The sequence below is a fragment of the Aspergillus vadensis genome (assembly GCF_003184925.1).
Source record: "Aspergillus vadensis CBS 113365 unplaced genomic scaffold BO88scaffold_39, whole genome shotgun sequence".
NCBI lineage: Eukaryota > Fungi > Ascomycota > Eurotiomycetes > Eurotiales > Aspergillaceae > Aspergillus > Aspergillus vadensis.
In genome coordinates this window covers 12554-36058 of record NW_020292077.1, presented here as the reverse complement: position 1 = coordinate 36058, position 23505 = coordinate 12554, and the positions used below count along the sequence as shown (strand labels likewise).

Genomic DNA, 23505 nt, shown 5'->3' with positions numbered 1-23505 from the left:
GGGATTGAGTGTACACGGAGGTGTTGGTACAGTTACATACAGTCGTCATGATTATATAGAGGCATTTTTACATCATTGCTGCAACGTGAAGCCGGTTAGGTCGCCCCAGTCGAAGGCGTCGAGGAATGGATCTAAATCTCCTCCCGGTGGCTGCTGTGTCTTGTTAGATCATTGCTCCAGTGACAAAGATGCATATAAGGAATAGACTAACCATCATGCCAAAGTTGGGCGGATGCGCCATGCTCACGTCGGGAACAAATGGGGGTGCCAATCCAGGGGTTGCATTCAAGCTGGGAACCTATCACGATCAGGTTAGTACAAAACTCATCTGGTTGGAATGTAAAGTAGACAGGAACACTCACTTGGTTGGTCTTGAAGTTACCCAATCCCCATTCGCCGAGATGGGCGCAATTGGCGTGTCGTGTAAACAGGGTTTGCGCAAAGAGAATAACTCTCTCCACAACCTCCTGCTTGTAAATCTGCGCTTGACTCGGCCAGAGACCTACTTTGACCAATGCGACAATCGTGGACATGAAGAAATATTCCTTGGCTCCCTTGACCACAAGGAGAAGCCGGGATTCGAGACACGTAAGGACCACTTCCACCAGGGATATGAGAGATTCGGGTAGGCCAGGAAGGGTTCGGGTTAAGAAGGTGGAAGCACCTGATGTGCATCAGCATATAGTACAATGGCATAAGGATGACTAGGCTTACCGTTGGTCATTTGCCCCTGATGTAGGAGCTCGCATATAGTGCAGTACGCCTGCATGGTCCAGTCGCCCATGTTACAGAGGGATAGCTGTTGCGAGGTTTCGCGTAAGCGCCGTTGTGTGGATAGAATCATCGACGCCACTTCTAAACGAGCCCGGGCAGACGGTGTAAAGAGGGAATCCTTGGGCGCTTCAATGGCGAACGGCGTGTGTATAGATAAGAGGGAATGTCCGATTTTGTTTTCCAGCATTGCTCGGATGAGGATTCCGCGGTGCGCGGTTTGAAAGTCGTCCACGTCTGATGTCGGCCAGGTAGGGATCTTAGAAAGGTGTCGGTTCAACTCAAAGTCATAATGTAGGATTTCTTCGTATCGGCAGCTAATGTGTGGGGCATGCATTAACGCGCAGGCCTTGAGCCGCAGCGGAAGAGATTGTACGAGGACCGCTTGGAACGAGCAATCAGTCATTACACCCAACGGCTTCGCCACCGGAAGCTCTGTGCTGTCCTCGTGGATCTCGTCGTCATTGATGTTGAGTGCCGGAGCCGTGTCATAATCGGCTTCCTGGACCGACGGCGGCATGCCGCGTTCAAGAGATACCTGTAGATCGAGTTCCACAATCGTCGTCCATATCCTTCGGCGCATTTCCATGTTGAAGACGGAGATTCGGCTATATCGAGTCGGATCCCGGTGATAACCGGCCATCATGGCTTGCTTGACTAGCGTTCCCGTCGCAAGCCAAGCTTGGCTGCGTTTCATGCCATGGATATTGAGGGCGATGATCAGCAATGTATTCAGGCGGAGACTGGTCAGCTCCGGGCGCTTGATATGCGCGTTCTCTATCCACTTCTCGGCATGCATGACCCACTCGACGGCCGTATAGCATTGCAGATGCCCGTCATTCTTCATTTGCAGGGTCTGGAAATCGGCGAGATTCCATGCACACGAAAGCACCAGGAGGAGCTGCACCACAAAAATCGGCGAGACCAAATCCGGCTGATCTCGCTGCGGCCAAAACGCTTCCAATTGGTTGAGGAATGATGGGATGTGAAAGATCCGATGGGTGGATTCAATGTAGGTGCAGTACAAGGAGATAAGCTCGTCCACCACTGCACGTGACGGGATCATGGTGATCAAGGAACTTGTTGTGGGCATGGGAAATGGCTCGTTCAGAGGCTTTCTCTTCCAGACGCCTTTCCTGACTCTCATTAGGTCGGGCCGTAACGCTGACAGATGCGGACTGGCTTGACGGATCTCCTCCGCAAAGGCCCTAAGGTCAGGAAACTACATAGACGTAAACATGCGGCCAATTGAAAGTTATGATTTGGGGCCCCTAATAGATATCAAGCTTGGGGGGAGACGAGGAAGTAAGGGAAGATTTACCTGCGCGATAAGGTTGGCAAAAATGCCTGATCCATTGAAACGGGTCTTTGTCTCTCGTCCTCGCATCATGATCCGAGGGGAGACATCCAATTGCTGCGACGGCGATGCAGGAGTCTCATCGTTATCGTCGGGGTAGGGGTGGGAGGTGGAATGATGATGTGATTCGGGAGGGTGACGGGGGCGCTGGAGGAGGTCGGTGTTGACATATGGCTCCTGATTGACGGCGGCCTTGGGGGCACCCAAGACGGTTTCCAGAAATTTATCACGTTTCTCCTCAACGGGATGCGAGGGATGAGACCGAGATGCGAGACTGCTTATCCCCGAGTCCGGGGTAGGGTGGGCAGTCGCCCGATCAGCTTGGGGCATTTGCACCGTGGTTGTGGGACCTCGCTCGGAGAAAACGGGCGAGGCAACTGTATTGGGTTGCTGCCAAAGGAAGCCGTCCTCATAAGTGCATTTATTGGGTGTCTTGCTCTTCTGACAACGACTGCATACTGGATACTCACGGTCGCAGCGTAGTTTCCTGCTGCGACACTGCATACATGCCATGGTGCGTCTGCGACGTTTCCTCACCCGTTGCTGCTCGGGCGGGGGTTCATGATCGGGAGGAGCAGCAGCAGCAGCAGCGGCCCCCAAAGGCTGCTGATGAAAGTCGGCCATAATGAACGGAATGAATACTTTTTCTTTTTCTCATCGGAGACAACTGCTGGGGAAGGGAGTGACTTGCGAAGAAAGAGTTAGTTAGTTGGGCCCCTCTTCTGTTGATAGTCGTTGTATATTGATTGTTCTTTTTGTCTCGGGGGTAGTAGAGTCTTGTGTGTCCTCGGACGGACAAACACAACCAAGCTCTCTCTCTCTCTCACACACACTCAAGTGGCAGTTGGTCTCGCTCACTTACTGTCTGGACTCTCACTCGGTCGGTCGGTCGGTCGGCCGCGGCAGTTCAGATAAGAGAAGCGAGTCGCTGGGCTTACGTGTTTGGCCCACCGGCCCTCTTCCCCAAAACGGGCAGCTTCTCCCGGCCAGGTTTCAATCCTTCCCTGAATCGTTAACGATCTCCGAATGTGCCGTGTATTGGTTCAGGGAGATTTAGGCAGAGATCAATTCCCCTGTATGTTATCTCTTAACCTTATCCAATGGTCTTGTTGTGTCTTCAGAAAATCGTGGGAATTTAATGGATTATGACTGCTGAGGTTGCAGCCACTCCCTAAGCGGGGATTTATCGGACGGGAAGAAGATGAGAAGAAAAAAAAGAAGAAAAAAAAACTCTCTTCTTCCTTCTCCCACCCCCCCTGACCGAGGTAAGACAGTCAGACAGACCCTCAAACTCAGACTGGTTCAAATCAACCAGTCACTGCGCCTCGTTGGACTCCATCCTGTTAGTCATCCGAGTCACGACAGCAGCCAGATTAACTAAGAAGTGAACTAGTATCTGGTACTAACTCACTACTAGTATTAAGTAACTATGAGAGGGTCTCTGGCTTCTTGCCTGTCTCAGCCTAGTGGTAGGGGTTCCAAGGGTTCCGGCGCACTTTTCTTCTTATTTTTATTCTTAACCTTTTCTATAAGCTTAACAAGGCTTGATGGGGAAAGACCCATGTCGGAGAGTCAAAACTACCTACGAGTGTGAATTCCACCACCGGTTCCATGATATCTATTTAGTTGAATGCCAGAGTAGAACAATGTCGTTGAGAGAGATGTCAAGGTCTTGGCAGTATAATAGGCAGAAGAAATTGTTGAAGATGACAGCAAGGCAGATCAGCCATGTGCTTCGTGTAATGGTTCCATCTACTCACAGCCATCACTACTAACCTTGTGAAACGCACGGCAAAAAGGGTCCCTGAAGTGGGCTGAAGGATTTCCGTCTTTGACAATCTCTCTCCTCTCATTGGAGATTTACTCTTCACTACGGAGGTACTTAACTACCGATTTCCAACGGAGTGAACGGACGGAGGCAGCAGACGCCATGACTCCGTAGTCTTACTATGCATAAGAATGAGGATGCCTGGCAGGCACTTCAGGCTCGTATGTCCATCTCCTCCGATCGGGGATAGGCCTCGGGATATTCGCCCCAAGGCCATCTCCGAATCTTACGGCCGTAGAAAGATATAAGGATTAAAGCAGACGAGTTTGATGTTTTGCGTATCATTTTTGACTCTTGAACTATCTTTCTCTTAATTTCTGGTCTTGCGATCGTACATACACCCGCTGTACTTAGCGAGACATTCATCATGTTCCGATCACTACTCTCGCGCGGCGGCCTTATCCGCAACGACAGCTACATTTTCCCGACCGTCGATCCGACAGAAGATGGCCCGGACTGTAAGAGGGATTGCGCCGACTGCACTGTGCAGTTTCCCTCCAAAGTGAAGGTTGAAACCACAAAACCGCTATACGGCCATATTAAGGAGTTCCACACCCATGTCCTAGTCGCAACGGGTAAATCGGACTGGACCGAGAAGGTCGAGAACGAGAAGGGTTCTTTAATGCAAGCCTTTGACGAGTCCTCACATCTCTCTAAGCATGGAGTATGCCGACCCCCAATTCCTCTTTTAAAAGCTCCTGTTAATCGCAACTAGCGCTTCATGATTTCTGCCTCAAATCTGACACCCCCAGAAACCGACGATGAAACCAACCAAGGGACCACAGTTCTGCTCTTACCATCGTTCACCTTTATCGATAGCGTCAAACAAAGCGATGTCAATGAAGTGATCTCTCGTTTTATGGACGCGCCATTATCCCAGAATGGCGCCATTCCCGCTAATCCAGGGTCCAACTTGAACCCCCGGCCATGCCAATACGATTACGTGGTGTTGCTCTGCTCCCATAAGCGACGTGACGCTCGCTGCGGAATTACTGCTCCGTTAATCAAGAAAGAATTGGAACGCCACTTACGGCCTCTGGGGCTCTACCGTGATGCAAACGACGAGCGTCCCGGTGGTGTGGGAATATTCTTCGTTTCCCACGTGGGTGGTCACAAGTTTTCGGCCAACGTTCTGATCTATCGGAAGGAGGAGCAGCAGATGATCTGGTTGGCCAGAATAAGACCTGAACATTGCGAGGGACTCATCAAGTACACACTTCTGGAGGGGAAAGTAGTACATCCTGAGACGCAGTTGCGCGGAGGATTCGATAGAGCTCGGGGGTTGACGAGTTGGTGAAATACCTATTTCCTATAGCGAGATATATATATTCATACTAAACCCTATTACTACTACTACTAATAGATTAATGAGCGATGAAATGCATCCTTACTGTTCAGATTAAATGACCCGTACTACATACAAATATGAAAATGGAAATTAACTCTTGTCTGAAGGATCGCGGTGGCTTACACAGTAGAAATCGATTTCAAATTCACCCGACTATAGAAATGGCAATTAAAGACCGCTCAAGATCTCCACTATATGCAGACGACGGCAAATGATAGTGACTACTACTCTATCGCTGTCAAGAACACCGATTGGACAGACACGCTACGTCACTCCACACGCGGGTGCTACCCGCGTTAATTGATTTCGCGCACGCGACGGTCCAACCGCCGGGGCTGCAATTAGCTATTACTACAGTTACTCCTGACGCACGGCTCTCACTCCCTTGAACCACCTCTGCAGACTGCATTCCTATTTATCGACAGTCTATTCTTACCGATACCCCATATACACCTATTATCACAACCAACATGCAATGATGGCGACCGTCATGGCTCCGGAGATGGCAACCCAATCCGCCAATCTACGCGCCGAACTGAAAGAATGGGAGCGAGCTTTTGCGGACGCCAATGGAGGGAGAAAGGCCGAACGAAGCGATATCAAGAAGGTCCCTGAAATCGGTATGAACACTACTCTCTATCCAGCTCTTCCCATCCGTCATCCAACTCACAATCACCCCTCAATCCAGCCGCAAAATACAAAGAATACTCCCGCCTAAAGGCCCTCGAGACATCCTCTTCCACCGACAAAAACCCCGTCCAACTAGAAGAACGGCCCAAGAAACGCAAACACACCTCCCCAAACGGCCCCTCAGCTTCTCTCACCACATCGACCCCCCGCAAAGCCTCCAAAGGCGCCGCGGCAGCATTCGAAACACCCTCCAAATCCCGCCCTGTCACAACCTCCCACCCCTCCGAAGTCGATCCCTACGACTCTCCCTCTGTCCTCCGTCGCCTCTTCAGCCCAAGCACCCATCAAACACCCCTAAAGACAGCCATCGGCCCGACCCCACAACGCGACGGCAAGGCCCTAGGCCTCTTCGACCTCCTCTCCGAGTCCGGCGGCAGCACCGCCACTCCCTCCGCAACACGTATCGCCAGTCTCCGCGACAACGCAGTCCAGACACCCTCAAGACGAAGGAAACAGCTCGACACGATCGCCGAAGAAGGCGAAGAAGACGAACCTGAAGAAGACGACGACAGTCCGAGAGGCGCACGCACCCCAGCCTCATCAGGCAAGAAATGGATGCTTTCCACCCTCTTCGCAACCCCCACGACATGGCGCTACGCAATGATGGAGAACGAAAACCAAGGCCCCCGGTACCCAGCGTACATTCGAACGGACAACACAGCATCAAAACCAACAGAAGCACAACCCGGACCCAACGCCGAAGAAACCCCATCCTTCCTCCGCCGCGCACCAGCAACCCGCTACAACCCAAACACCCACCCCGGAGACGACGGCGGCCTAAGCCCCATTGCCGTGCGCAAGAGACCCCAATTCGTCGGAAAGGGCCTCTCAGCTCTCGTCCAAGGCCTCCGCGACATGGAAGAAGAGCAAATGCAAAATGACATGGACATACTTCATGAAATCGAGGCCGAACAACTACAACAGCAACAAGCAGGAGGGGATATCGCAGATAGCCAAACCCAACAACAATACCCACCAACCGAAGAACACCGCCCATTCAAAAAGAAGGGCCAGAAACGAACTACCCGCAAAGTGCGCATGAAGCCCGTTACCGCGAAACCGAAAGCAGAGCCCCAGCTACCCGCTTCAGACGATGAGGAAGATACCCAGGAGGCGGATGCGGATATAGTCCCCGAAACACAACACCTCAATATCCCCGGAACTGAACCGCACGATATAGACGACGAAGAGGAACTCAATTCACTCCATTCCTATTCAGGGTCCGAACCGGACTTAGATCCCGACTATGACTTCGATGAAGATGAAGAGACATTATCTAAGCCTCCAGCTAGAAGTAAGAGCTTCTCGGAGAGGATGAAGGAGGCGATTGAGGCGGATAAACCGCAGGGGCGGGCGAAAGATCAGCAAGTGGATAATGAGAAGGAGACGAAAAAGAAGGAGAAGACGAAGGAGAAGACTCAGACTCAGCCGCGTGCTAGGAAATTTAATCCGGCGGCGCATGCTAATTATCGGTCTTTGAAGTTGCGGAATAGAGGGAGTAAGGGGAGGTATGGGGGCCGGTTTGGGAGGAGGTAGATAGGTGGTGGATGAGTATAGATAGAGGGGATGTGATTGATAGATTACAGTGGAGAGGATACCCAATGTTGTCCCTGTGGTGTCTGCCTGCCTGGGACGTGATATGAGCAATGACTATAGCATAAGTATATAATTCTTGTTGAGATACCATGTCAGTTGAACTATACATCAACATGAGGCTTCTATATGTCTATTATAGTACATGACACACAACTACACAAATACCCCGAGCTTTACAGCTCAATCAGGAACATACCGATCCCGAGCATACTGCACCCGTCTCGCCTGAGCCACAGCATCGCGAGACGACCTACCCCCTCTCCGAGGGTACGACGGTTTATTCACCCGTCCAGAAGAACCAGGGAACCTCAGCCCCCTATCACCCCGATACACCGGCGTAGCAGTCCTACTCTCCTCCCTCTCCCTCCGCGAGTCCGAAGGACGAGCATTACCACCACCACCCCCAGCACCACCACCCACCGTATCCTCATACTGAACATGCCGATCCCAATCCTCAAGAGAAACATACGGACTCCTCAACCAAGCCTGCAACTCATGCAAAAACAACCGGGCATTATCCCTGCCCAGAAAATCCCGTAACAATTCCTCCGCCTGCCCCGCACTACCCTTGATATCCACAGTCCGTAGGATAGCAATGATATACTCGAGCAGAAACTCTGCGTTATTTCCGCGTCGGCTTTCGAGTCTCTGTTGGCCGGGCCGCGCAACCCCTCCTCCTCCTCCGCCTTGTCGTTGGTCCTCTGGCTCTGGGTTGAGGAACTCGAAGACTTGCAGTTCCCGACGGATCCATTTCCGGGCTCGCGAGACGAGGTCTTCTTCGCGGTTGAAGCGCTCCGGGGTCAGTTCGCGGTACTGGGAGAGACGGTTGGAGCCGACGCGGAGGGAGTAGAGTTGGTGGCGGTAGATGTGTTGTCGGCGGCGGAGGGGGTCGGTGGACGACTGTTGTTGTTGGTGGTGGGGACGGGGGCTGCGCGGGCGACGGGGTCGGCGGGGTGGACGGTGATGTGAGGGTGTTGGTAGGTGTGAGGTGGTTGCGGTGTCACTTGTGCTTGCTGGGAGTTGGTAGATCTTGGGTCCGTTGGTGTTGTCGAGGTTGTACTTTACGGATGTGATCTCACTCTTGCCTGTATCGAGTCAGGATGCTTCTGGGGAAGACCAGTGGGAATACATACATAGCGGACAGTTGCGACGCTGTTCCAGCCAGCTCACCAAACACAGAAAGTCAAAGTTCGCATGGCGACATGGCACCGCGATGGCGGCTTCGGAGATGGGTTCGAGACAGATCACGCACGGGTTAGCGTCGTGCTCGCCTTCATCGTGCGCTACCTCTTGCAGAGTCCGCTGGAGGATTTCCTGTTGCAGGTCGACATCATTGGACATGAGATCGACACCCGACCGCTTGTTGGAAGCTTGAGGACGGGTTGATGGGTGTCATGGAGCGATAAGTTGAAGCAGTTGCATTGCGGCGTATCGCTGACCGCCTGGGACGTCATTCCTGGCGTTACCGCCTTTGCTGTGGGCTTCACCGCCAGAATGTAGTAGTTTTTGTCGGCAGAATCAATACGGGAGACGATAGTGCCTGTGTGGCAAAACAGGTATTCACTGGGGATTACTAAATGCCACGGAGTTATTTATCGCCACGGGTGTACTACTGTGTAACTTCAGCAGTGTCTAGAAATTGCCATAGACTTGAGCCAAAGAATTAAATATAAATGCAAACTTGATGAGGTATATAGGTGGACTTGATAACAGTGCTCTAATCAAGGGAGATAATGGTTATATTATTTCTAACTTCATACCATGTCAGTAGCTTTAGTCTGCTGGTTCTTCATCCGAGTACTGTGGCCAGCCGTGTGGTTAGTGTAACAATTCCGTGCCATTCGGCCGGAGGGAAACTGGGTGCTGGCGTCCACCGTATCACAACTCTCGCGGCCGCATACATTGGCGAAATCTCCGCAAACTCACCAAGTCGCAAGCTGTAGCCAAAGAAAAGTCCTACATCTATGTAGAGACATGCACTAACGATACACTGCTGATTGCTATGATTGATAAACAATGAGATCTGCGAAGGCTGTAGTCACTGAAAACGCAGCCGCCGCCATGCGTGTCCAGGCTCACGCTCCGGCGCGAACCATCACAAGTTTAAGGCGATGGTCCATAGCCAACAGAGAGCTGCCAGGTAAGCTAGCTCTGCGAGATAACTACAACTGTGCTAACGGCGATCCTCTCCCGAATCAGCGGTATCCCATATCCGTTCTATTCACGTCTACGACTTTGATAATACCTGTAAGAATAATCCGTGGTGCCGGCGAACGACAGCGTCAAATTAATGCCGTCCAGTGTTCTTGAGTCCTCTTCCAAACCCACAGCTATGGAACGGCCCGACCATCGGGTTTCTGCAGGCCTACGAGAGCTTCGCGAATGGAGGCTGGTGGCACGATCCGAACTTGCTGGCCGCGACCGGCGACGGTATCGATAAGGAAGAGCCACGAGCCTGGGAGGGATGGTGGAACGAGCAGATTGTGCGGCATAAGTGATTGTGTTCGGCGTGGCTGGCAGAGAACTGACCTGTTACAGGTCCAATTGGTCAAGCTGAGTATGGAGCAGAAAGACGCCCTCACGGTGCTTCTGACAGGCCGCGGCGAGAGTAATTTCTCCGATCTTGTCCGGCGTATGGTGGACAGTAAGAAGCTGGAGTTTGATCTCATCTGCCTCAAGCCTGAAGTTGGGCCGAGGAGCCAACGATTCTCCACTACCATGGAGTTCAAGCAAACCTTCTTGGAAGACCTTGTTCTCACTTACGACCAGGCCGAAGAGATTCGCGTTTATGAAGATCGCGTGAAGCAGTGCGTGTTCGCCACTACCTTTCTTATGACACACTTCTGATGTTCTGCCAGTGTGAAAGCTTTCCGGGATTATTTCGAGCAACTAAACCGCAGGTTCCAGGCACCCAATAGTGGAAGAAGGCCCATCGGCTCTGAAGTCATTCAGGTCGCCGAAGGATCAATGTACCTTGCCCCTGTAATGGAGACTGCTGAAGTGCAGCGGATGATCAACTCTCATAACCTTACTATCCGCAATCCGTCGCTCAACCGGGCCAAATCGCCTTACGGCAAGCTTCGCATCAAGCGGACTATTTTCTACACTGGATATCTGATTTCCAATGCTGATTCGGGTCGGCTAATCCGCCAGATTCTGAACCCCATGCTGCCATTTGGGCATGCTGATTCTAATGATCTGAAGTACATGGCCAACAGTATACTAATCACTCCTCGCCCGGCGCCTCGGTCCATTCTTGACAAGGTCGGTGGCATCGGTAAGAAATTGAGCTGGCAGGTTACTGGAACTGCATGCTTTGAGAACCGCGTCTGGGCTGCGCGCCTGACGCCTGTGCCAGCCACAGAGAAATACTACACAGAGAACCCCCACCCCGTGGTAGTACTGGCGGTGCGCAAAGGCGCTCGTCCGATTGACGCGGGTAAGATCCAGAATTGGCATCCTGTCCCTGCCGACAAGGCCTTGACTTTTGAGACGGTCGTCGGAGAGAAGGTTGTCCTACGTGTTGAGGAAGAGAACCCCAATGAAGGCGAATGGGAGAGTCAATTTTTGAATAAAAACCACAAGAGGCGTCATCAGCAGGAGCGGGATGAAGAAATCCTGTATCCAGATGGAACTCAGGAAGGGCCGCCCCATAGCAGGCCGCACTATAACCCGCGGTATGGAGGCAACAACCGCAATCACCATGACGATGGACCTCGACGAGGTGGCTCATACCGCGGCCGCGGCCGTGGGTCATCACAGCGAGGCAGAGGCCATCAGAACCGGGGTGGCACCCGTGGTCGAGGCCGTGGCCGTGACGCCGGACCTCCAGGAGGGTATCGGTCCTTGGATGATTATGGTGGCGGGTATGATGGGAATCATTACGAGGAGAAACCAGGACCAGGCGGGGGCCCGGTGATGAACTACTAGCCTTGGTTCTTTGAAGCTAACAACGGTGTCCTGGGTTGTTCATTTCATGTTTACTTGTTGCATACTGCTATTGAATGATATCCTCAGATGACACACTACCACCAAGGTTATGTACCGCAATTGCTCATCCGACCAATCTGCTGCATGATGCAGAGGTCAACGAAATGATACAGACTTGTTGATAGATACCACATGAGACCCAAGTTGATGTCATTCAACCCGTTCCAACAATGAACTCGTTATTACCACCATCTCTTACCACAACCTTACCTTTAAAAAGTATATGTCTCAACGCTGATATCTTCCCTTTCAGTCTCCCTCTTCAATGCCCTCAACAGGTATGATCACGCAGGTCGATGAAGATGTTCTACTTCATGGAAAAGTGTGCAGCTGTATCTAAGGAAGCTTGAGCTTAGGGAAAGGGGGATAGAATTAACCCAGAAGAACAATTCAGTTGCAATATTGTAGATTCGGAATTCAGCTGGCAGTCTGTAGCTAAGAAGAGTAACTAATGTGATCAAATCATTCTGCGTAAGAACTAACACTGAAATCAATGAACGTCATAGCACAATTGGGATCTCAATTTCAATGCTGGACCTCGCGCTTGTAAGATCTACCCGATTTTCGTTCAATCCAAGCATAATGCTGCTCATTGCGTGTTGTAGCCGGGGCGGACTTCGTGCCTTCCAAGTATGCCTTGAAATCCGGGTCATTCACATGCAACATGCGCTGATCCTCTGTGCAGATATCACCCTTCTTGATTTTGTCATCTGGATTCAATTCGCTCATGGACAGAATCGACTCGAGGGAACGAGCACCATGTAGGACGCGGGGAGTGAACAACAGTGCATTGAGGACACCAGAATCCATGTCAATGAATTTTCCTTCGCCAAACCCGAAATTCCTCTGAAGCATGCTTCGAAGGAGCATCGCTCGCCGGATGACGAAATAGGTCTCGTCCTCTCCCCCCAAGCTGCTCGGCCCGAGGATGTCTACGTGCCCTGCCAAGTTATCTTTGAAGATTTTTTTGATTCTGAGGCGCTGACTTGGGGGTCTCTGACAGTTCCGGAACACGCCAATCGAAAGTGGCTTGTTTACCGTTTGGCTCTTCAGATACCAGTTGAGAACATTGTAAAGATAATCGTAGTTTATCTCGTGTTTGACGTGTCCTCGGAGTCTGCTCACGAAGTCCGGTACTTTCGCACCTTGAAAATCTTCAGAATTGAAGCCTACTTCAGGAAATCCATTGAAGTGGTCTGTCCCCTGTTCGAAGAAAAAGATGGCACGCCCAATGGGACATCGTACGCTATTGTCGAGGTATTCGCCGTCTTGCATTGGAGCGAGGAAGTATTTCAGCCATCCCAGCTTCTCGTCGCCGAAATCGCTATCGAAGTTTCTGAAGAAGACCAGTGGAAGTCTTCCTGATAGTATCTCGCTTTGTACTTGGGAGAATGTATCTTTCAAGTCGCTGTATTGATACACTTCGGAAATATCCAAGTTGATGGAGGTCAGCGTTGGTCCCGAGGTTCTATCAGGGTTTCGATTCATTTCATCAAGTAATGCCGTGAAATGCTTTTCTGATCTCCAAAAATCGGGGGTCTCCTCGGGCCTTCTCACCAAGCCACTGCTGTCTGATATGTCTTCGAAGAATTCTTCATAACTCGTTTTGGTGCCTCCGATGAAGATGTAGATGCCACGTCCTAATGGCCGTTCTACCGCGCCGTCCTTGTATACACCCCTCGTAATGGGTTTGATGAAATGCGGCAACCACCCCAACTGTCTTCCTTGGAAGGTCGAATCAAATTCATCGAAAAACACTATGGGCATTCCGCGGGTGGTCCGTATGGCTTCGAATGCGCGTTGGAGCTCATTCTCGTGCTGAAGCTGCGAGAGATTGTATTCCAAAGATACAATATTATCCCTATCGGCATACAGTGTGTCTTTAATGACCTCCTTCACACCGAAGGACTTTCCAGACCCTGGCTGGCCGAACACGGCAATGGACAAAGGTTTGGGTTCCCTATTGTACCGGTACCATTCCTCAACCGTGTTGGCGATTTTTCGGAAGCCATCGACTTCCCCTCGATCGGCCGTCACCAAGTTGTGAAAACGGGCACCGGGCATGTATGGCAGTACAGAGTCAAAGCCATTTTTCAAGATATCATGGGCGGCCTTTTTGGGGGAGCACGGCAGACTGTCAAGGACTAACGGTCTTTTGAAAGTCGGTTCCTGGGCATTTTGGCCTTGTACGATCAAATCCAACTCCACCGACACCAACACCGGTTCTGAGCCAGATTCAAGTTTCATGCGGTCGTTGGTGGGCATGGCTTCCTGGGTGTCTCCTTTTGGAAACATAATCGGGGCACAGCGACGAGACCATCTGATTCCAGTCATCATTGCGTCTCTGATCTGCGTTATGCCGAGATCCGCAATGGACCTAGCGGATTCTTCTTTCAGAGAGAACACAAGTCCACGCTCCCAGGCAACCATTAGCTCTGTCTTCAACTTTTCCCACTTATCTCCGTTAAATCCAAAATACCTCATATCGTTATCCGAGTATGAGCGAATGAGCTTGCCTTCGGCGCTGGTTGGCTCGTAGATGAGATGGGCCTTGGTGTCCTGTGTTTGAAAGCCCTTGTAGATCGCGCCTTCAAACCCAATCTGGATCAAAAGGTGGAAATAGTTGTTGGTTGATTGCTCCCCTATCCTTCTGCAAGTCTCTTCCATCACTCTCCAGATATTCTCGACCGTCTGGCCCCAGGACAGGCGACGGTCTGCATTCGTCGATCTAAGTAGGTCATCTGCATCAATGATGAGCAGAACATTCTTCTCTGCGCCCTGAGACGCATTCGCGAGTGTCGCAATCCTATCGGCACTTTCACATCTCAACCGACTCACGATAGGGTTTCCTCCGTTGCCCCTGATTCTGTCTTCCACCTGATCTGCCGTACTGTTGCCCAAATTTTCAACCGTTGAAGCCGCATTCGGAATCTCCCGAGCCAATCCCAGCAATGCACGAAGGCTTGGAACATCAGCTGGTTGCACATTGTTCTCGACGTTGATACCGAATACCAGTGTACCCTTGTAATACTGATTTCTTGAGTTCATATGGTCGGCGGCAGCGTGAACCTGGATACAATCACCGGCCTGTAGTCCAAGTCAGTACACCTGATGCGGGGAAAATACGATATCAGCAAACAGCTCACCCTCAAGGTTTTAATGATTTCGGTCTGTTCAGTGAAAATTCTTCCTTCGTGCTAGAGAGATATCGATGAGCTGTATTCAGAGTGTTTGACAGAGAGGAAGATGATCATTGCGTACATATTCGCGGTCATTCGTCATGAACCTGTTCTCATGGCTCATCCAGCGAAGCTTGTTCAGAGCCTCGTCGCCGCGCCTATAGATCGAGAGTTCGAACCATGGACGGTTTGCTCCGGCGACAGTAGATTCATTGTCGTCGGAAGAGGTCACGAGCTGAAGGCTGTTGAGACGCTCCAGAAGGGCACCACTCAGTTCCTGGCGAGAGTATGACAGATTAGACTCTTTGGGCCAATGTAAACAGAAGAATGACATCGTACATTTGACGTGAACCATATTCTGGTCTGAGCTCCTGCCACAACACCCCCTTGATCACCACCGTCACCTTGGTCGTAATAGAAGCCGCTTAAGCCAATTTGCCCATCATTTTGCGGGAGGGGTTGAGGGACATTGACAGCAGCCATTTTGCTCCTGCGTGCTATCTAGTTCGTATTCTTGACTTGTGCTTTCTGGTTCTGTTCCTTGAATTCTGGTCCCGTTTGAGTAGACACGAAAGGGGCTTTTATATCTTTTCCATGTCGCATCACAGTCGCTGTAATTACCAGATTGAGAAGAATCCGAATCCGAATTCTTAGAGCCAACACATCAGGTCACACGAATAGCCCGATGCCTAACTACCAAGTGCTAATTGCGTCACAGTTTCTACTGTCCACAGGTCCTTAGCTCATATAGCAGGTATGCACAGGCGTCTAACCCGCACAGTCCTCCAGCATTCTCTCCAATTGTTTGTATGAGGGATATACATCACTGTTCCGTGCAAACCTCTGAATATCGTGTTCTCTTGCCATTGATTACTGTAGCGTCTCGCTTGACCTTCTGTTATGGGTTCTATTCGCCTGATCGATCAATGGAGCTTGCTCTACAAGCTACCGTCAATGGCAAGTTCCACATAACCACCCAAGATCTCATATACGACATACCCCACGGAGGCCGACAACCTACAGCACAACTTCCGACACAATTAACAGTACGCCGATATCTCCGGGTCTAGCTTCTGCTGCAATCAGAGCATGATCCCACACTTCCGTAATGAAACAGTCGATACACGTCACCCGTGCAAAATGTCGATAGCACCATATCAGCTGGAATGATATACGCAAGCCGGGACAAATGCAACCAATACAAAAGTTGGAACGGGCCGTGCCGACTCCAAGGGATCTCAACCCCAGCTTCCACTATCCAATCCGGATGTATTCTCCACTCACACCTATTGGGCTTCTGCTGGTATCCATACTTCCATCTTGTAGTTCAGCGGGGGTCGAAGAGTGAAATTGAGCTGGTAAGTATGGTCTGCTGTTCGCATTAGCAAATGAACTGTACCGCCGGCATCTTTGGTTTGGAGCTACTCCAAATTCCCCGCATTCCATGCATATTTCAACCCCTTCTTTAGCGAGAACGTCGTTGATTTTAGCTAGGCCTAAGTTATTATGTTCTATGATAATAATATAGACCACTATGATAGATTAAATTACATCGGGCAGTATATTGATATTCCTCAGGAGTATAAATCAGCGTTTGTATGAGCATTCTCAAATTTGAGAAAAGTTGTGATCAGGCAGCTGACTCTTTCCTTCCTTCTATCTGATATGCACGAAGTCATCTATGCTGCCTATCTATCTTTTCTGCGGGGCTACGTGGTCGTATGCCTGTGACATCTGCGTGTGCTGTACATTGATCCGTGAGTCCATGGTGCATGGTGTATGGTGCACTATGATAACTGAGTCATTATGCATATGCGCGATAATGAATTTCGACGAAATATTCTCGAGTTTGCGATTCTGGATTTGGTTGGGCCATGCAAGCTGCAGTATGTGTTTTCATTTAGGTCGCATACGCATAGACACAAAAACGGATATGTACATAGCCTTGTCTATTATGTAGCCTACGACAGCTGCCAATGACAGGAGCCAGCTCTCAGCCTTGCATATAACTGAGTCAGTTCCATAGTACTTCCAGAAGCCATTTTCGATTGATGCCTGATCGGCGGTTCTCCGGTGTCGGTTTGGTAGGTGAGCTTTGTATCAAGAGTTCAGAGTAATCTTCGTTCTAAGATAAAGAAGTGTAAACAGTAGTTAAATATGGTGGTATTGAAAGGATACTAATTTCACTAAGGGCTTTCATGGCATTGCTCATATCGAAATATAGTCGGTTTTGAGAGAATCGCACCGTAGAGCAGAGATGTTGTTTAATATCAAGTATATTAATACCAAGCTTTGCAACAATCTCAATACTAGATGGTAGTACTGCTACTCACAGTATGTAATGCTTCATTTCAGCCTACATAGGCTAACAAGTGGCCCAAGCAATGAGTCATATTTGGTTCAATAGATCCTACACAGTATCCCGCAGGAAATGCAATTGTGCTATTAATTCGTCGACTGTTGTCATTACATGCAAGACAATGCAAGTTATGGAGCCCGATCATAGTAGTGCCTCAGCTGTTTATCGTGTCTCGGTAAACTTTCTACCTATAGCACGTCAAAGTAGGGCGCAATATTACTCTGGGTGGAGCTCTGTCTCCGATGTCCCAATGCAGACTCAATTGAGGGAAGTCCTTCATCAAGTTCAACTTCTTTCAGGATCGAGGTATGCTTCTCCTTGAAAATAATACCTTGTTAACTACCTACTTTGGAGTCCTTATACTTGATCTTTTGTTTGAGCCTTATCTGTTTCCAAAATTTGACTTACTTATGATGGCGAAAGCATAACCGATACTGCTTTGTTGAGGAGATCCAGTGTGACCCTGAGGAAAAACACTCGTTCTCCTTTGGATACCATTGGTGCCTGTTTCAACTCCAAGGAGGAGTGGCTATGTTTCTTAAGCCCAAGTCGGGATCTACAATGAGAATTCGCGAGTGGGGAAGTGGTGACTGTGCTAAATGTGAATTGATTTCATAGACGGTCCTTCGTGCTTGGTAGTTTACGACTAATTGCGCTGGATATATATATGCCCGTGGCTCTGCCTTACCTGCCAGTATCCTGGACACGTTTTCCGATCATTATTCTGTAGACATAGCTGAGTTCCAAAGCAACCAATTGGTCGTTGAACAAATGCTTGCCACATTAATTTGCCAGAATGATGCAAGAGCGACAAAGGAGATATTCTGCATAGTCGCATAGACTGATCTGTGGGCATTGATTGCGCTGCCTACTGCATGCAAGAATGGTGATGTGCGCAGAGAAGGTATCGACGTGCCCCTTTACCCAGCTAAGTGAATTAAACAAGAAGTTGAGTGCGATACTATCGATGAGAATTCTCACGGTATGGCCATGAAGCCAGCTGCGGAACTTACCGGGCGTCAAGGGTAAACTATTTCACTAGCAGTGCAACTAGAGCCATTCCCGGAAGCTTGCTAGAACCGCAAAACTTTATTTCATCGTCGCCATCATGTCTGTCCATGGACCGGAAACCCCGGTTCGTGCGTGTCCCACTTCGCACTCGCTGTTGGATCGCAAATACTGAAATTAATTATGGGGTTGTTGTGGTGGTCCTCTACTGAAGTGAGTGGCTTTCAGGTCTTGGACGTCCACTCCAACACACCGGTTAGAAAACTGTACATGCTGGGCATAGTTAACACACCATTCCAACACCTGACAGGAATAAATAGCATCTGCAAAGCAACAACCGGTACCTCAGGATTCAGCTGGACAGCATTGAGTGATAAATCTTCTGCCGGCATAAAATGTTCAACAAGTCGTGACGTCACGGCCATAAAGTCTCAAGAAGCTGCGATGCAACTGATCAGCAGGTGACGTGCTACAGTGTTTCTCTTATTGGAAATGAAGTCATGCAAGGGATCAGAGTCCAGACTAGCAGCTATATCCGACGGATCAACCTCTATTCAGCTGTCGACAGCCCCAGGTCTTTCCGTCGGATATACGGCTATAGATCCGGCATTACGGCTATGACCCCGGCCGAGATGGACGTTCGCCTGTTAAACTCGCTTTAGAGTTCATTGACCAGAGGATCGCTCTGAAAGCTGAAGATTGCCACTGCATCTTGTTGTTATAAAGTAACTATGTCTCCGCTGATGTATCGTGGTGATATAGAATCAGTGTGTTTGTTTTGTCCTTGGCCCCCCCGAGATCGACTAGCTCTCCCACGTCATGGAAACAATTCGAGACTCAGCATTTGGGAAGCTAGTACGCATCTTCAGCGGAAAGAGATGGCTGCGTTACCCTGAAGAGAATGATACGGGCATGTGGACTGAGTACCTGAAGACTGAGAAACAGGTTAAAGATGAAGAAGCTGCGGCCTCTGAAAGCGATCAGGAAAACCTCGGTCTCTATACTGTTCTTTCGCAGGCGTCCAGAGCATCACGTCGCCTATCAACCACGTCGACAGCTAGGCATGACGGGGCAGAAGGAGCGCATCCAAATCCCAATGCATCACTTGTCATCGATTGGAGCGGGCCAGATGATCCTGAGGTACGTATAAATCATATTCACTGTCTCCGTCTACATTCGACAGCTTGATTTCGTGCTGACAGGCATGTAGAATCCGCAGAACTGGACCACATTTAAGAAGCTAGCTGTTAGCAGCTTAATCTGGCTTCTGACGTTTGCTATCTACATCGGATCTGCGATATACACCCCTGGTATCCCCGGCGTCTGTGAGCAGTTCGGAGTGAGCAGTGTGGCTGCCACGTTGGGACTGACCCTATTCGTGTTGGGATATGGCTTGGGTACGTGCTAGCAGCATCTGCTATACCCCCAACCCCAAACCTTGGTCTAATAATAAATAACGGCAAAATAGGCCCAATGGTCTGGTCTCCATTGTCGGAACTACCTCCCGTCGGTCGAAGCCCTACATACGTCCTTACGTTGTTTGTCTTCGTCTTCTTTCAATTTGCCGTCATCTACGCCACAAACTTCGGAATGCTTCTAGCCTTCCGATTTCTTACCGGCTTCATTCGATCCCCAGCTCTAGCCACTGGCGCCGCATCCATGGGTGATATCTGGAACCCTAAGATGCGCGACTACATGATCATCATATGGGGAGCGTTCGCCATCTCTGCCCCAGTCCTAGGACCCCTGGTAGGCGGATTCGCTGCACAAGCAGAAGGATGGAAATGGACCATATGGCAGCTCCTCTGGGTCTCCGCCTTTGCCTTTGTTCTCCTATTCTTCTTCCTCCCGGAGACATTTGCACCCAACATCCTCTACCGGCGAGCTCGTCGCGTCCGCCAGATCACCGGCAATTCCAATTACCGCTGCGAAGCCGAGATCGAGGTCGCCAACATGAAGAAGAAGGTAAGCTCTCGCCCCCAAACCCCCCCCCCCCCTTCAATTCCCTACAACCAGTCCACCCTCATTAACATAAACCCTTCACAGGACATAATCTTCGAAGCCCTCGTCCGCCCCTTCCAACTCTGCTTCTTCGAACCCATCGTCCTAGTCATGAACCTCTACATCGCCCTCATCTACGGCATCCTCTACATCTGGTTCGAAGCCTTCCCAATAGTCTTCAGCGAAATCCACGGCTTCAACACCGGCGAAAGCGGCCTCGCCTTCCTCGGCATCCTAATCTCCACCTGCGCCATCACCATCCCCTGCTACTTCTGGTGGAAATGGAAATACCAAGCCAAACACTTCGACGAGAACTGGAACATCACACCAGAACGGCAGCTGCCCCCAGCCTGCGTCGGATGCTTCGCCCTCCCCATCTCGCTGTTCTGGTTCGGCTGGACGGGCCAATTCGCCTCCGTGCATTGGATCGTGCCCATCATTGCGTCGATGTTCTTCGCCGTCGGTGGATGTCTTATCTTCAATTGCATTTTCTGTTACCAGGCGCATGCGTATCCGAAGTATGCGGCGTCGGTGCTCGCGGGGAATGACTTTCTGAGGTCGTCGTTTGGTGCGGGGTTTCCGTTGTTTGCTTCCGCTATGTTTCATAATTTGGGGGTTGGGTGGGCGTGTACGTTGCTGGGGTGCTTGTGTGTGCTTTTTGTGCCGTTTCCGTTTGTGTTGTTGAAGTTTGGGAGGAGGTTGAGGATGGCGAGTAAGTATGCGAGACATGATATTTGATGGAAATGGGTGGGGTTGGTATGATTCATTCTGTATAGGGTTGTTTTTGTTTGCTTATGATGGTTATGATTTGATGGTTTTCCATACAGCGCGTTGTATAAAAGTATATCGTATAATATAATACCCCGAGAATAATTGAAATAATATGTGCGTGTTGTATATCTTGTATTGTGCATTGCATTTGCATTTGCAGTTACTTACATCTAGACTAAGAAACTTAAAATCAATCAGGCAACCAATCGCAGGAACCATATCATCTTTTATACATGCTCAATCATCAATACTAACCATAATAACGAGAACCATCCATAAACACATTTCAAGCCAAACCAACAGAATGTACATAAAAGAAAGGACAACGGGGAATATTTGTCAGTGGTTCAATCAATCATTTGGTTTTCAACATGTAGTGAATATAACATTTGTTCATCCGGGCGAGACACTTTAAAAACAGACGGTCTCAAATATGTTATCATGGTGATGGTGATGACAATAATGCTCATTATGCATTTCTTCATGATTCCCGTATTTCCATATCCATTGTAGTCCATAGCAATCCATATCCGTAATCCATGTGCCGTAAAAAGATCCATAACAAAATTCAATCGTTCCAAGTTTGAAGGGTGAGTGTAGGTGTGGGTCGTGATTATTCGTTTTGCTGGGTTGGTCGTGTGTATTCGTGTCGAGTCGTTGGGGAAGGGGAATCGGGGTGTAATATGTCCGGGGGAAAGAAACCAAAACCAATCCAAGCAGATATAATGCAGCATCAAAACAATAAAAAAAGACGGCGAAAAGAGATCATGCTAGTCAGTCAACTGCTGGATCAGTTTGACGCTCAGAATCATCACTAGCAGTCCTATCGTCACGACCACCAGCAGTCCAAATCCAAACCAGCCGAGAACCATGGCAGATGTACCCACGCCACTCTTGACACTTCCGTTGCCCAGATCCTGAACTATCGTGCTGGCGGCTACGGATGCGGTGTGCTGCCATAGTACGGACACAAGGACGAAGACCGAGGCCACAAAAGTCAATGCTAGTGCTGCTTGGGATACAGGCCGCGACGGAATCGGCCTGGCTTCGATCTCGGAACCGCTGGGGTCTAGCTCGTCATGCCATCCAGGGAAGGTGGCGAGGATGACGAAGCAGAAGAAAGCGAGAATGACGGCAAGAATTCTATATTGTAACGGTCAGTCAAAACGCCTGTTCAAGAGGGGAAGGTGAGGACGTACAGAAGATATGGGAAGACGACTGCATCTTTGAACGTCGATGCTACCCAAATCAGGTTTAACGGATCTTGGTCGACTGTGACAATCTCCGCCAATGCTGTCGCATTCGAATTGCAAATGTAGGATCCGGCGTCTGGCTGTACACAGATGCCAAAATAACCCACACGGACTTCCATCTCGGCTCCTCCCACAATATTTGCTGTTGCTGTCACTACCCCCGGATCTACCTGAGCGAGGTTGAATGTTGGTTTGTAGCGCTCATAGTACATGGAGATCAGGAAAATGTCGGGAATCTGCGGGGAGGACGATGAACATCCTGCTAGTAGTAACGCTGGAACAAAGTTAGTCGCATTGTTAGGAAGAGTTGGGAAATGACTGCTCACATAGTAGGATGATCGCCACCGCGATGATTATCATCAACACATGGTGGTACCCGACCAGTTGCAGAACCCCTAGATATTGACTGTCAGTATTGCTAGACAAATATCCAATTTGGAGACACGTAATGTAGACATACGGGGTAACTTCGCTGTTAGTCCCGGCATCTAGGGCGATATGTTCTTCGTCTTCCTCTTTCTGTCCAATGCAACTCTCTTCTCGGGACTCCGAGAAGGAGTATTAAGTGTCCGGTGCGGTCACTCTGTCGGACACCACCCGACGACGAGCGGTATGGATGTTTTGGTAGGGACAGGGCCCCGAGTCGACTGTCGATAGGGTCGCAAGGTGGAGCACGCGCTTGGTGAAGAACCGATATGGTTGGAATGGAATGTGACGGATCTCGTGGGCGATGGAGTATTGGGAATGTGTCAATGCGGGAGATCGAAAGAATGGATAACTCCCTTGTCCCACGTTGAACCCTGACAGATCTAAGGGCAGTCAGAATGCAGAAAAAAGTAACGAATCGGTCTTGTGGGTTGAGATAGATGGGTTGCAGTATGCCGAAAAGAGGCAAGTGGAATATGGGAGGGGGGAAGATGGGGAAGGGCAAGAGAGTGAAGGGGAGAGGGAGAGGGAGAAATGGCTCGTAGCTAAACGAATCCTCCGAAGACCTCGAATCACGCAGCGGCAGGGTGGATGGCAATGGCGATGATGGTGGTGATAATCGAGGAGGCTGGGAAGGGCGTATACAACTAACTGACGGGCGGAAGTGGCCCAATGGGGGAGGCTGGGCCACTGGTCTTTTGTTTACCGCGTTGGCCCGCCTCCCGTTCCCCGGTAACCATCCCTCACCGCCTGCTGTATTCTTACCCGTTACTGGCGCTTATCCAGATCGGGAAGGTTGATCGTGTCCACCGATAACGCTAGCCGGATCAGATCAGCCCCACTGGCTTATCGGCACCTGATCGATCCAGCCTCCAATTCGGAAATCAAGAATCGATTTCAATAATACCTGCTGCTCCATCGGTACCTT

At 50.0% G+C, this 23505-nt stretch overlaps 9 protein-coding genes across 9 annotated transcripts; 4 read left to right on the top strand and 5 right to left on the bottom strand.

Annotated features, from left to right (window-relative positions):
* Positions 1 to 72: 72 nt before the first annotated feature.
* Positions 73 to 2752, bottom strand: BO88DRAFT_458858 (putative C6 transcription factor; the record flags this gene model as incomplete). The annotated part of the gene is made up of 5 exons (XM_025711072.1): positions 73 to 153; positions 212 to 298; positions 363 to 664; positions 715 to 1993; positions 2093 to 2752. The coding sequence occupies 5 exons, from the start codon at positions 2750 to 2752 to the stop codon at positions 73 to 75; spliced, it is 2409 nt and encodes an 802-aa protein (XP_025557322.1).
* Positions 2753 to 3757: 1005 nt separating this feature from the next.
* On the bottom strand, positions 3758 to 4104 carry BO88DRAFT_199170 (uncharacterized protein). The gene has a single exon (XM_025701853.1). The coding sequence runs from the start codon at positions 3979 to 3981 to the stop codon at positions 3793 to 3795; it is 189 nt and encodes a 62-aa protein (XP_025557321.1). The 5' UTR covers positions 3982 to 4104; the 3' UTR covers positions 3758 to 3792.
* A 24-nt stretch (positions 4105 to 4128) lies between these two features.
* BO88DRAFT_375994 (sucrase/ferredoxin-like domain-containing protein) lies at positions 4129 to 5296 on the top strand. The gene is made up of 2 exons (XM_025704357.1): positions 4129 to 4620; positions 4672 to 5296. The coding sequence occupies exons 1-2, from the start codon at positions 4324 to 4326 to the stop codon at positions 5251 to 5253; spliced, it is 879 nt and encodes a 292-aa protein (XP_025557320.1). The 5' UTR covers positions 4129 to 4323; the 3' UTR covers positions 5254 to 5296.
* Positions 5297 to 5667: 371 nt separating this feature from the next.
* Positions 5668 to 7573, top strand: sld2. Its single transcript, XM_025709713.1, has 2 exons — positions 5668 to 5924; positions 5993 to 7573. Exons 1-2 carry the CDS (start codon positions 5780 to 5782, stop codon positions 7528 to 7530), a joined length of 1683 nt encoding a protein of 560 aa, XP_025557319.1. The 5' UTR covers positions 5668 to 5779; the 3' UTR covers positions 7531 to 7573.
* An 80-nt stretch (positions 7574 to 7653) lies between these two features.
* On the bottom strand, positions 7654 to 8997 carry BO88DRAFT_439312 (RING finger domain protein). Its single transcript, XM_025709712.1, has 2 exons — positions 8724 to 8997; positions 7654 to 8675 (listed from the first exon to the last, which is right to left on the bottom strand). Exons 1-2 carry the CDS (start codon positions 8929 to 8931, stop codon positions 7771 to 7773), a joined length of 1113 nt encoding a protein of 370 aa, XP_025557318.1. The 5' UTR covers positions 8932 to 8997; the 3' UTR covers positions 7654 to 7770.
* A 489-nt stretch (positions 8998 to 9486) lies between these two features.
* Positions 9487 to 11786, top strand: BO88DRAFT_409081 (rRNA 2'-O-methyltransferase fibrillarin-like protein). The gene is made up of 5 exons (XM_025707867.1): positions 9487 to 9730; positions 9790 to 9837; positions 9892 to 10073; positions 10129 to 10397; positions 10449 to 11786. The coding sequence occupies exons 1-5, from the start codon at positions 9652 to 9654 to the stop codon at positions 11518 to 11520; spliced, it is 1650 nt and encodes a 549-aa protein (XP_025557317.1). The 5' UTR covers positions 9487 to 9651; the 3' UTR covers positions 11521 to 11786.
* Positions 11787 to 12105: 319 nt separating this feature from the next.
* BO88DRAFT_476144 (uncharacterized protein) lies at positions 12106 to 15242 on the bottom strand (the record flags this gene model as incomplete). Its single annotated transcript, XM_025711919.1, has 4 exons — positions 12106 to 14667; positions 14727 to 14777; positions 14842 to 15036; positions 15099 to 15242. 4 exons carry the CDS (start codon positions 15240 to 15242, stop codon positions 12106 to 12108), a joined length of 2952 nt encoding a protein of 983 aa, XP_025557316.1.
* Positions 15243 to 18945: 3703 nt separating this feature from the next.
* On the top strand, positions 18946 to 20843 carry BO88DRAFT_430326 (MFS transporter; the record flags this gene model as incomplete). Its single annotated transcript, XM_025709238.1, has 5 exons — positions 18946 to 19266; positions 19337 to 19523; positions 19595 to 20091; positions 20173 to 20755; positions 20815 to 20843. The coding sequence occupies 5 exons, from the start codon at positions 18946 to 18948 to the stop codon at positions 20841 to 20843; spliced, it is 1617 nt and encodes a 538-aa protein (XP_025557315.1).
* Positions 20844 to 21392: 549 nt separating this feature from the next.
* BO88DRAFT_199008 (Fig1 domain-containing protein) lies at positions 21393 to 22804 on the bottom strand. Its single transcript, XM_025701852.1, has 4 exons — positions 22612 to 22804; positions 22478 to 22546; positions 22098 to 22425; positions 21393 to 22041 (listed from the first exon to the last, which is right to left on the bottom strand). The coding sequence occupies exons 1-4, from the start codon at positions 22637 to 22639 to the stop codon at positions 21669 to 21671; spliced, it is 798 nt and encodes a 265-aa protein (XP_025557314.1). The 5' UTR covers positions 22640 to 22804; the 3' UTR covers positions 21393 to 21668.
* Positions 22805 to 23505: the final 701 nt, after the last annotated feature.